Raw genomic sequence first — 13352 nt, forward strand, 5'->3', positions numbered from 1 at the left:
AGCGGCCACATCTCTCAAGAAGAGTCTACGCTGGTGTGTTATTTCTTCTGAATGAATGCTGTTGTTTGAAAGCAGCAAAGTCCATCTATCTCTTGGGAGACGATTATTAATACCGACGGGTCTGTGTAGGATAAGATATTCTTTAATAGGATTAGACAGCTTCCTTGACGGGCGAGTAAGGTACTCACGCTTCTTGCGCCCACCGCTACGCATCTGGTTGTATTATGAAGTATATTATAAGTCATCCGTGTTTCTAAACAATCAAGGCAATCCTTAGTTTCGCTTTATTATAAATTCGCCTCATTTTGATGCAAGACCCCTGAGATCATTGAGCCTGCCACTGGCGCCCTCCCCTTTACTAAAAAGCGTCTGAAGATGCCCATCTATTCTTCAAGCTCTAGTATGAACTATACTGCGTCCAGAGAATGTATATCAACAATAAAAACTAGTTTTGTGATCTGCCTATAACATTCAGTGCAGCTAATAGAAGTCTCAGAGAAGCCCATTAATTAAGATATTAAACACATTTTTAAACATCAACATTCACACTTTGTTATCCTTCTTTTAATAAATAAATGCATGCCGGGAGAGGTTTTTCTATAAACAGAATAAAAAAAACGGGATTATTTGCATTACAGATGGAAGGTGTACAAACTATGGATCCTTTAACCAGCCTAATGTGAGTGATCAGTATCAACGAGAAGTACGTCATACTCTCTTGGTGTATACGTACGTACGTATATGTACGTCATACTCTCTCTTTCTTGGTGTCAAAGAACGACAATCAATAAAGTCAAAAGAAGGACGAGTAGAGCCCAGGCCCTCGGTGCGGTAGACGAGCTAGTGTCATCTCGCTGTTCTGCTGTGTTTGGCGTTGTAGGTTCAATAGCTGTTGGCCTCGTTGTGGGCTCGACTTCAGTTTCGGTTGGCTGCGTTGTAGGCTCTCTAATATCTAAGGAAAAAGTATAAAAGGGAAAGGAAAGAATGTATTACTAGTAACACCTTTTCTATTTTTAATAACCACCACCCCACCACTGCGCGTGAGAAATTGCTCCTTTTATTTTGTCCTACATCCCCGCGGGTTGCGTGTTGTTGTTTTTCCAGCTCAATAGAAATAAAAAGAAATCATGTAAATTAAATTCATAAAAGAATGTAATACTACGTCGTAAGATAATAATAAAATACATAAAACATTTTCAAGAAATGGGTGTAATCCAGTCCTCATACGCTCCTGATCGTCGAAACGCGTGAGTGTACGCCGAACAGCGTAACAACAAAACCGCGCAACGTCATGCAGTATGGCGTGCAAACACCCCATCTCTGCGTGGCTAAAAAAAACTGTTATTTCCGACAACATCCTCCTTCACCTGCTTACCTAGCTCAATGTGGAGCTCTTTCTCTACGGGTAAACCCGCGAGGATCCCGTAATCTGCACGACACCCGTACAAGAGCGTGCACTTGACGCGGTGATCAGTCACGTGGGAACAAGGGTACTTCCGCCGGAAGTCATCAACACTAGTGAAGTTCACTTGCATTCTGCTGATGACTTCACCCGCCTTGTAAAGCTGACCGCTGGACAGATGTGTGACGTCGCGTCCGCCGGCGTATTTCCAGACAATACGGGTATGCTTATCACCATTAGTAACACAGCGAATAGTGGCAGACGAGGATGGTGCGGCAATAAGGGTGCCTTTTATTGTCGCCATGTTGATCTTGAATGGTGCAACTAGACAAAAGAACAAATTTGGTTACATTACAATGGAGATTGAAATTTTGACAGATTTTAAATATCAACAGGACATGCAATTAGTCGTAAAACTAACTTGAAGAGGATAAATTAATCTATTTAAAGTTCTTGCTCTCCAAATCCTAAATTGGATGATTAAAAGCTTATATTGCTGTTCCGAAGGTTGGCTTCTGAAGGGTTATTCAGTACCGGTCGCCAATGCCCCTTTTGTCATTTCATGCTAGAGTAAAATTGTAGCTTTATTCGCTCACATCCTTTATCGAAAAACATGAATATTAACGGAACGAGAAACACGATACTTACTGTTACCATATGCGGCAAAGCATCATTCGCGTTACGGCGATATGATACAAACGAGACAAGTGGCCCCAGATACGCGGTACTTACTGGGTCGTGCGCATAGACCTCTACTCGCATGTAGATTAGAAACGCGGTACTCACTGTTGTCGTGTGCATACACCTCTACTCGCATGTAGATTAGACACGCGGTACTCACTGTTATCGTGTGCATACACCTCTACTCGCATGGTGACTAAACACGCGGTACTCACTGTTGTCGTGTGCATACACCTCTACTCGCATGTAGATTAGACACGCGGTACTCACTGTTTTCGTGTGCATACACCTCTACTCGCATGGTGACTAAACACGCGGTACTCACTGTTGTCGTGTGGATACACCTCTACTCGCATGCTGATTAGACACGCAGTACTCACTGTTGTCGTGTGCATACACCTCTACTCGCATGGTGACTAAACACGCGGTACTCACTGTTGTCGTGCGCATACACCTCTACTCGCATGTAGATTAGACACGCGGTACTCACTGTTTTCGTGTGGATACACCTCTACTCGCATGCTGATTAGACACGCGGTACTTACTGTTGTCGTGTGCATACACCTCTACTCGCCTGTAGATTAGACACGTGGTACTCACTGTTGTCGTGTGCATACACCTCTACTCGCATGGTGACTAAACACGCGGTACTTACTGTTGTCGTGTGCATACACCTCTACTCGCATGGTGATTAGACACGCGGTACTCACTGTTATCGTGTGCATACACCTCTACTCGCATGTAGATTAGACACGCGGTACTCACTGTTATCGTGTGCATACACCTCTACTCGCATGTAGATTAGACACGCGGTACTCACTGTTTTCGTGTGGATACACCTCTACTCGCATGCTGATTAGACACGCGGTACTTACTGTTGTCGTGTGCATACACCTCTACTCGCCTGTAGATTAGACACGTGGTACTCACTGTTGTCGTGTGCATACACCTCTACTCGCATGTAGATTAGACACGCGGTACTCACTGTTTTCGTGTGGATACACCTCTACTCGCATGCTGATTAGACACGCGGTACTCACTGTTATCGTGTGCATACACCTCTACTCGCATGGTGATTAGACACGCGGTACTCACTGTTATCGTGTGCATACACCTCTACTCGCATGTAGATTAGACACGCGGTACTCACTGTTTTCGTGTGGATACACCTCTACTCGCATGCTGATTAGACACGCGGTACTCACTGTTGTCGTGTGCATACACCTCTACTCGCATGGTGACTAAACACGCGGTACTTACTGTTATCGTGCGCATACACCTCTACTCGCATGTAGATTAGACACGCGGTACTCACTGTTTTCGTGTGGATACACCTCTACTCGCATGCTGATTAGACACGCGGTACTTACTGTTGTCGTGTGCATACACCTCTACTCGCCTGTAGATTAGACACGTGGTACTCACTGTTGTCGTGTGCATACACCTCTACTCGCATGCTGATTAGACACGCGGTACTCACTGTTATCGTGTGCGTAGACCTCTACTCGCATGGTGATTAGACACGCGGTACTCACTGTTATCGTGTGCATACACCTCTACTGGCCTGTAGATTAGACACGCGGTACTCACTGTTGTCGTGTGCATACACCTCTACTCGCATGCTGATTAGACACGCGGTACTCACTGTTATCGTGTGCGTAGACCTCTACTCGCATGGTGATTAGACACGCGGTACTCACTGTTATCGTGTGCATACACCTCTACTCGCATGCTGATTAGACACGCGGTACTTACTGTTGTCGTGTGCATACACCTCTACTCGCCTGTAGATTAGACACGCGGTACTTACTGTTGTCGTGTGCATACACCTCTACTCGCATGGTGATTAGACACGCGGTACTCACTGTTTTCGTGTGGATACACCTCTACTCGCATGCTGATTAGACACGCGGTACTCACTGTTATCGTGTGCATACACCTCTACTCGCATGGTGATTAGACACGCGGTACTCACTGTTATCGTGTGCATACACCTCTACTCGCATGTAGATTAGACACGCGGTACTCACTGTTTTCGTGTGGATACACCTCTACTCGCATGCTGATTAGACACGCGGTACTTACTGTTGTCGTGTGCATACACCTCTACTCGCCTGTAGATTAGACACGTGGTACTCACTGTTGTCGTGTGCATACACCTCTACTCGCATGCTGATTAGACACGCGGTACTCACTGTTATCGTGTGCGTAGACCTCTACTCGCATGGTGATTAGACACGCGGTACTCACTGTTGTCGTGTGCGTAGACCTCTACTCGCATGGTGATTAGACACGCGGTACTCACTGTTGTCGTGTGCGTAGACCTCTACTCGCATGTAGATTAGACACGTGGTACTCACTGTTGTCGTGTGCGTAGACCTCTACTCGCATGGTGATTAGACACGCGGTACTCACTGTTATCGTGTGCGTAGACCTCTACTCGCATGGTGATTAGACACGCGGTACTCACTGTTGTCGTGTGCGTAGACCTCTACTCGCATGGTGATTAGACACGCGGTACTCACTGTTGTCGTGTGCATACACCTCTACTCGCATGGTGACTAAACACGCGGTACTCACTGTTGTGGTTACATAGGCCTCTACTCGCCTGTATATTAGACACGCGGTACTCACTGTTGTCGTGTGCATACACCTCTACTCTCATGTAGATTAGACACGCGGTACTCACTGTTGTCGTGTGCGTAGACCTCTACTCGCATGGTGATTAGACACGCGGTACTTACTGTTATCGTGTGCATACACCTCTACTCGCATGTAGATTAGACACGCGGTACTCACTGTTGTCGTGTGCATACACCTCTACTCGCATGTAGATTAGACACGCGGTACTCACTGTTGTCGTGTGCGTAGACCTCTACTCGCATGGTGATTAGACACGCGGTACTTACTGTTATCGTGTGCATACACCTCTACTCGCATGTAGATTAGACACGCGGTACTCACTGTTGTCGTGTGCGTAGACCTCTACTCGCATGGTGATTAGACACGCGGTACTTACTGTTATCGTGTGCATACACCTCTACTCGCATGGTGATTAGACACGCGGTACTCACTGTTGTCGTGTGCGTAGACCTCTACTCGCATGGTGATTAGACACGCAGTACTTACTGTTGTCGTGTGCATACACCTCTACTCGCATGCAGATCATCCTAGACCAAGTAAAAGCAGAGAAGCGCACAAAGCGCGCAGACTCCGCACTCGATAACCAATTCACGCTGGTCACATCATCCCAGGCACCAAGCAAATGCTGAGAAAAAAAAAAAGAATATTAAACTAAAACTGTTTGCTCTCACTAGAATGCAGGAAAAGAAGAGCTTGAGGGCTATCGCAGAAAAGCATGACTGCTTCACGAGGGAGAGATACCTTACAGTCCCGCGTCGCGTTTCTGCGTTTTGGTTCGTTTCGCGGTAATTGTAAAACTTGGTCAAATGCATTACTCTTTATCCCAAAAACGCTTTTATCTATTGTTTAATGCTTCAAATAGCAACAATGATATTCACCACAGCTAGCTCAATACAGAAATATGGGTCAAACCTTGCTTACCGACTGCATTGGGAGGCCCCTCTGATTTTGATTAGTTAGGTCTAAGGGTTTTAAGTATCAAATTTGGTGCTCTTGCCATCTCTGTAAATGACAAGGTTATTTTTGGCTCTAAGACACCTGACTAATAAGAGATAATTTAGAGGCGTACCTCAGTATAAGTCCACTTGTCTTGTGTCACGCCCATCTTCAAGCGATAGGTCTCTACGGCCCGTGTTCGCGGTGAAGCCGCAGACTGAGTCGCTATCCCGATCACCGCACGAACTTTCAACAGGTCCGCTTGGAACCACTGCGACCTCTCCTGTTCCTTAGCACACCATGCGCTGGGTCCATACAGGCGACCAGCACTGGCTCTGGTCTGGTTATTGAGGTTGCTGAAGGCTGTAAGCTGGTTGTCAGAAATTGAAGGTAAAGCTTTGTGGGTTACTTCGATTCCCACGGCTTCGCGGCCAGCTGTTAGAGAAAATATATTTAGTTTATTGACGGCCCTGGATCCGCGTGACAATGGTTTGATTTTATTTCATAACTGAGACATCGTATAATTTTGTGGTATTATATGTTCATTGTGTGTCCAAATTAACAGGACAAATTTTTCGAGCAATTTTGAGTAGCATTCAAAATCTTGATACTAAGTAAGAATTCTATGCATATTTCTGTATTGTTTTTGTTGACTTTGAAATTCATTTTGTCCGCTTCTCCATGAACCGTATTATTTCCAGTTTTTGAGCGTGATATATGGCATTTGCGATGTCCCTCTTCCGATGGCGATGAAAGTGTAAGAACATGAACCATCTGCATATGTTTCTGCGCACGAAACATGTCATATACACGTGCGCGACTGATCACGAGAGAGCAAAAGGGTAAAGGCGGCGACACGAAAAGATGTCATAAGCACGTGCGCTACTGAGCAAAGAGAGCAATAGGCTAATATGCGGCAATATACAGTATTAAACCTAGGTCACACTACTATAGCAAGAGGCTAATTCCCAAGAGACACAAGCGTGAAAAAGACTCCGATATTATTCAGTCTACATCTCAGCGAGCTGTGCGTGGCGTAACCGACTAAGACAGGCCTGGGATCCTGGTTATTGCCTCCCCATTAATGCGCGGGTACCTCAGGTTCCTTTGTGTTGTACAGTTCGCTAGATAGCGGTGCTGAGGCCGAAATCTTCAGCCTAGCCGTAAAGCTTTAGCTGCCATACGGCGTTTCAGCGTATGTCTGGAAGTATGGTCTATTTTTTCTCTCGTTACATCTGATCTGAGGAGGTTCGATCCTCGGGCAATCGGCTCTACCTCTTTATTTTTTCTATTACTCTCAGTACTTTTTATGGCTTTATTACTTTTTTCCTGTCATTTCTTTTATCGGCTATATTGCATGCGCTAGAGAAGATTAACCGACGGGTCTGTGCAGGATAAGAATTTCTTTAATAGGGTTAGACAGCTTTCTTGACGGGCGGAGTATGGTACTCGCGCTTCTTGCCCCCCCCCCCCCCCCCCCTACGCGGCAGGTTTTATTACCCTTATAAAGTCATCCGTGTTTTTAAGACAATCAAAACAATCCTTAGTTTTACTTATTATAAATTCGCGTCGATAAGGGTGATAATCTATTATTTACATGCGGCAATATGTAGGGATAAACTGACACACATGCGGCAATATATAGGGATGAACTGACATATATGCGGCAATATGTAGGGATAAACTGACACACATGCGGCAATATGTAGGGATAAACTGACACACATGCGGCAATATATAGGGATAAACTGACACACATGCGGCAATATGTAGGGATAAACTGACACACATGCGGCAATATGTAGGGATAAACTGACATATATGCGGCAATATGTAGGGATAAACTGACATACATGCGGCAATATGTAGGGATAAACTGACACACATGCGGCAATATATAGGGATAAACTGACATACATGCGGCAATATGTAGGGATAAACTGACCTGCCGCCACGCCGTACAGCTCCACTTTCATAGTCTTGTGCACATAGTGATCCTTGGGAAAAATTCGAATAAACTTGGCGATAATCGGCACAGGTAGCCCGTTGTAACTAGTTCGATGCTTATCTTGGTTTGCTGGGAAAAGGTGTGCCTAACAAAAAACGAAGCAATTGTTAGTTAGGTTTGCTAATTTAAAAGATAATTAAGTACATGGCTAGGGATAATTCAGAAACCCCGTAGTCCTTTTTTGCAGGTGGAAAGTAGAATTATAAAGGTTTATCCGTCTGTTTCGCTTCCCTGAACCCCCATCGATGACACCCCCTTATCCTTTTCCCTTTTGACCGTCTTGTTTCTTCTACGCGACCCACTTGTACCCATTCTCCCTACCCCTACCCCTGACCCGACTACCTCTCCCTTACCTGTATATCGTCTTGTGTCTTGTACGCGACCCACTTGTATCTATTCCCCCTACCCCTACCCCTACCCCTACCCCTACCCCTGACCCGACTACCTCTCCCTTACCTGTCTATCGTCTTGTTTCTTCTACGCGACCCACTTGTACCCATTCCCCCTACCCCTACCCCTACCCCTGACCCGACTACCTCTCCCTTACCTGTCTATCGTCTTGTGTCTTGTACGCGACCCACTTGTACCCATTCCCCCTACCCCTACCCCTACCCCTGACTCGACTACCTCTCACTTACCTGTCTATCGTCTTGTTTCTTCTAAGCGACCCACTTGTACCCATTCCCCCTACCCCAATCCCTGACCCGACTACCTCTCCCTTACCTGTCTATCGTCTTGTGTCTTGTACGCGACCCACTTGTACCCATTCCCCTTACCCATACCCCTACCCCTACCCCTGACCCGACTACCTCTCCCTTACCTGTCTATCGTCTTGTGTCTTGTACGCGACCCACTTGTATCCATTCATAGACGTCTCGAGTAAGTAGCGCTTTACAAACTCGTTATAGTCAGGGCCACCGCCTTGTGTTGCCACCCCGCATAACACAACAGGGTTCCCAAGGTCGATTTGCAAGTAATCATCTTGGTCCACTCTCTTAGTTGCCCAAGCTGTTTTGCTGTTCAGTCGGCCGTTCTTCGGTAAAAAGCGGCTGTCGTAGAAACTAGAGGCTGTTATCCTGTGGTCGGGTAATAAACCCATATCTTCGACGCCAACTGGAGACATGCCACATGCTATAAGTAACAAAACGAATAAACAAATCCATGTCTCTACATGTTACAAGAAGCAAGCCTCCCTCTAACAAGAGAGATTCCGACAATCTACAAGGATACTAGAGATAACAATGCCTTGGTTTTAGACGCTTAAAGGTACAACAAGCATCCGCTCTGTCCCAAATCTGTAGATTATAACCCTCACTTCCCCGGAATCACACGAACAAAGATCTTATTTCAACATCTGCTAATAGCAAATGTGATGGTTTGGCATTTAACATTAAAGAATGTCGACCAGCTTCTTCTTTGTTATTGTTGACATTTTGAAAATCCAGCTTATTTGCAAGGTAACTTCAAAAACTGTCATCAGTTTAAGTCTGGAACTTGGGTGACAATATCTGATTGTAATCAGTATCCCTGTCACTCGGTTGAATCATATGAAAATGTGGCTTTTTGTACAACGGCGGGATTGAGCGGGAGCCTGAAATTGCGGCGTGATTGACCTTCTTTAAGTATAAACAAAAGCCACAATAACAGCTATATTTATTTCTAATTATTATATTATTTCTAAATCACCTGCCATTGTCGCCCCATACAGCTCCGCGCGCATGCATCTTGCCCCGTGGAAGGTCTTGGGGAAGATCTGCACGTACCGGGCTACGGTTACTGTAACCAGCGTGTTCGTCACGACCGTATTGCGATCAAAGCTTCCAAACAACTCCTGTGGAAACGAAGTATTATACAAAGCGGGCTACCGTTACTGAAACCAGCGTGTTCGTCACGACCCATATCGCGTTCAAAGCTTATGTGAAAACGGAGCATCTTACCGTAAAGAGGTAAGATTTAGAAATAGTAAATGTAAACAGCGTGAATAGAAATATATCAGTCACGCTATAGCGATATAGACAGCGATTTTTACAGTATCTAACAAGCTTACATCAATTTCCTCAATAGGACCACAAGGCTTCCCGTGGCCCTTCTCGCCACTGTCAGCTCAGCGTACATGTACCTATTTGTTGTAACGTTGCCGAGATAAACTTTAAACTTGAATTCTTTACGCTCGCGAGCACAAGAGAAAACACCCAGCATCAACCGTCCCTTTGCCGGAGCCCCTCGACCAAAGATATGAGCCGTGGTGGAGTATGACGCATGCGCACAAGGCAAGAGTATCTCGTGGTAACCCTTCATCGCAAGCGAACCCCATAGTCACCCAACTAGCGCATGCGCACAAGGCAAAGTGTATCATACCCCGCCGCTATCACAAAGATACGGTAACGTTGTCTGGAACTGAGATTGGCCTGGGTACTATAGCTTGACGCAAACGTACCACTATTTAAAGATAATTTGAGAAGGAGGTAAAAGAATGAATGCTAATAACCCCATTAGCGAATCCCCTTAAGGATAGCATCTTACAGTCATTCATCATCAACGCGCATGCTCACTAAGCATAGCATACCTTTCCGTTGCTCTTCAGGTTGTCCGTGTTCTCCGTACCGCGCCAGTTAATCGCCTCGCGATACCACGACCACGTGGTCTTATCAATTGACGTCCGTAAGAGAAAAGACTGGACCCACAGATCCGCCACAGGGTTCCCCTGGATGGCGATGGCGCAGAGCAAGTGCGGCTGACCGAGATCAATCTAAAGGGGGACACAAATTTGAGGACGAGGTAGGGAGTCGTGTGGAGTGGAATGAAATGTACTACATATGAGGACGACAAGCATCAGGGTTAAAGAGGAAGACGAAGGGCAGGAAGGGATAGGCAAGGAGTGGTGTGGAGAGGAATGTGCTACATATGAGGACGAGCATCAGACAAAATAAAAGACTGAAAAGACTCTGGGCTTCCAAAGTTGGCTAGTAGCTAGAAGAATGATAATTGAGGGATGCTTTGATCAAAGCTTGTGCTGGCTAGGGAGGATTCTACTTAGTTCCGTTGTGGTGTTGATGGCGGTTGAATCATACAGATACAGGGTGATGATGATGATAGTGATGGCGGGGGTGATGACGATGATAGTGGTGGCGGGGTGGTGATGGCGGGGGTGATGATGATAGTGATGGCGGGTATGATGATGATGATAGTGATGGCGGGGGTGATGATGATGATAGTGATGGCGGGGGTGATGATGATGATAGTGGTGGCGGATGTGATGATGATAGTGATGGCGGGGGGTGATGAGGATGATAGTGATGGCGGGGGTGATGATGGTTCTGTGATATTATTATTCAGGCGCGTACCCGGGAATTGCTGAGGGAAGGGGGGGAGGGATGCGCAGACATAGTATCATTTGGAAAATAATAATTTGTGACACTCTTTCAACAAGAAATGACCTACTTTTGGGGTTCGCGCGCACCCTGTGCACCCCTTGTGTACGCGCCTGTTTATTATGAAAATAGCGATTGTGGATGTAGTTGTGATATGAGTAATGATGATGCTGATAACGGTGGTAATGATGATGATGGTGACGATGATAATGACGGCAGTGATGAGGGCGAGTAGTATGAGGAAAAGGAAAGATTGATGTATGTCGCACCAACCTGTAGAAATACATCGTCCTCGCCATCTACCGCACACCATGCACCTCGCTTGGAATTCAGCCTGCCGTGATGAGCGTGATGCTTCTTGCCAGCAGAAGGTGCCCACACCATCTCGTTGGGGATGACGGACTTATAAGCGACTCCAATAGGGTCACGGCTACAACTCAGATCTACAGAAAACGTAGCTCTACTATATTTCTTATTGAGCGATTCTAGAGTTCTCGTGTTTGTGTGTGTGTTTTTATATAAAGTATGTTCTCCAAACAAATATTTAAAAAATTATCCTGACTGTCCGTACTGTTAAATATGTATTTCTTTGTTAAGATTAAAGAGGTCCGTCTCGTATAAGCCTTGTGGTTTCCAACGGGCCTCCTTGTCACACCCTGTAGAATCATTACTATTATGCCTTATGTTAAAAATTGTACCTTTAGTGACAAAAAATAAACTGAAACTGAAACTAAACTGAAACTACTTAGATCTACCCAAAAACTGCTCTGATTTGTTTCTCATTGCGTAATTTTAGTGCAAAGGGTCTCGACCACAGAAGATCTAAAAAGAACATCTCTACTTCTTATCAACTGCAAAAGACATTCAACTACAATGAAAAACAGCCCTACTTTACTTTTTCTTGAGTGGTGCGCATACCACTGCGTACCCGTGAACGATTTGTTTCTTCTCGTCCCTATGCTTGTCTAAGTACACATACTCACTGGAGCAGCCGTATAGCCCAACTCTAAGTGCAATGCCCGTGTTCCACGTCAAGGGGTAAATACGGATGTGGCGCGCTGTGAATTTCACCTCGTGGATGTTGACACTTGTCCTGTCGTTATTGCCGTCAAATGTGCCGCTCTGGGACAAGGCAGAGATAAGAGTAAGTATTTAACGTGACTGATCTGTTATTTTTCTAGAACACGTCGCTGTCCTTCCTGCGTTGTTTTTATTTCTACTCAAGAAAAATAATTACAGAAGAATTGTTAAAGAAGAATGACCAGGGACTCGCTCTGTTAGAGAAAAGAGTTCATTCCAATTAACTCGAGTTACAAGAGTGATATAAATGGAATAGGGTAAACAGGCTTCAATAGCAGGGGCCTGAATTCTAATCAAAATCCTTAATTAATTAAAAATAAATTGAAATCTTGTTTCTTGGGCGCTGTTTTATCCCATTATCCCGTAAATCAAGAGCGATTTCTGGTCCTGTGATTCCAAGACCGTCAGACGTATGTGCTTGTTAATGTGTGATTCTCGCATACTTACGTCGTCGGAAGAGTTAACTCTGCCCCAGTCCTTCCAATCAGCGCTGAACTTGATATCGAACGTCTTTACCCACAAGTCATTGCGAGGGTCCCCTTGAGTAAGCACGCGGCGAACTTCCATCGTGCGGCCAAGATCAATATGCAAGTACTCTCCTGACTGAGACGTGGGTTTGGCGCGCCATGCCTCTTGGCCGTGAAGAGTGGCATGCTCGGGCTTGCTGGCTTCGTCAGCGAATGAGCTGGCTTGGAATTGGCTTTGTTGTAATTCCAGCCGATTTACACACGTCTCTACAATAATCGATTACACATCTTTGGGTCCGTGCCTTTTTGTTGTTTGTTCATTTATAGGCTCGTGTCTTATTGTTATATGTAAATCTAAGAGCCCGTGTCTTATTATTTCGTGTACATCTATGGGCCCGTGTCTTATTGTTATATATAAGTGTATTCTTTTACTCGCTCTTTTTGCAAACATATTTCACCTAACCGCGATATATATGGTAAGGTCCGATAGGTTGACTATTTGCTGATACTTAGCGTATATTTCAAAACAGGAATTCGCATTTTGTACCGCACGGATATTGTGTAGAGAAAATTCATCCTCAAAACCGACCTTACCTGAGCCTGAGTCATCATTTGGGTTTGTTTGTGCGCTTACGCAGATAAGTAAAACAGCTGAACACCATACCACGTGCCACCTCATGCTGAAAGCATGGAGGACTTCAAGTGCGCAGGCGCGTGCAGTGTGACGTCATCAGGCGGAATATATCAATTAGAATATATCCATT

At 45.3% G+C, this 13352-nt stretch overlaps 1 protein-coding gene across 1 annotated transcript; it reads right to left on the bottom strand.

Annotated features, from left to right (window-relative positions):
* Positions 1 to 548: 548 nt before the first annotated feature.
* On the bottom strand, positions 549 to 13312 carry LOC5504614. The gene is made up of 12 exons (XM_048725565.1): positions 13183 to 13312; positions 12569 to 12855; positions 12025 to 12163; positions 11315 to 11484; positions 10237 to 10419; positions 9357 to 9501; positions 8491 to 8801; positions 7608 to 7755; positions 5796 to 6097; positions 5213 to 5351; positions 1376 to 1726; positions 549 to 952 (listed from the first exon to the last, which is right to left on the bottom strand). The coding sequence occupies exons 1-12, from the start codon at positions 13265 to 13267 to the stop codon at positions 771 to 773; spliced, it is 2442 nt and encodes an 813-aa protein (XP_048581522.1). The 5' UTR covers positions 13268 to 13312; the 3' UTR covers positions 549 to 770.
* Between the last annotated feature and the right edge of the window lie 40 nt (positions 13313 to 13352).

This window comes from Nematostella vectensis, chromosome 3 (genome assembly GCF_932526225.1).
Source record: "Nematostella vectensis chromosome 3, jaNemVect1.1, whole genome shotgun sequence".
Taxonomy (NCBI): Eukaryota; Metazoa; Cnidaria; class Anthozoa; order Actiniaria; family Edwardsiidae; genus Nematostella; species Nematostella vectensis.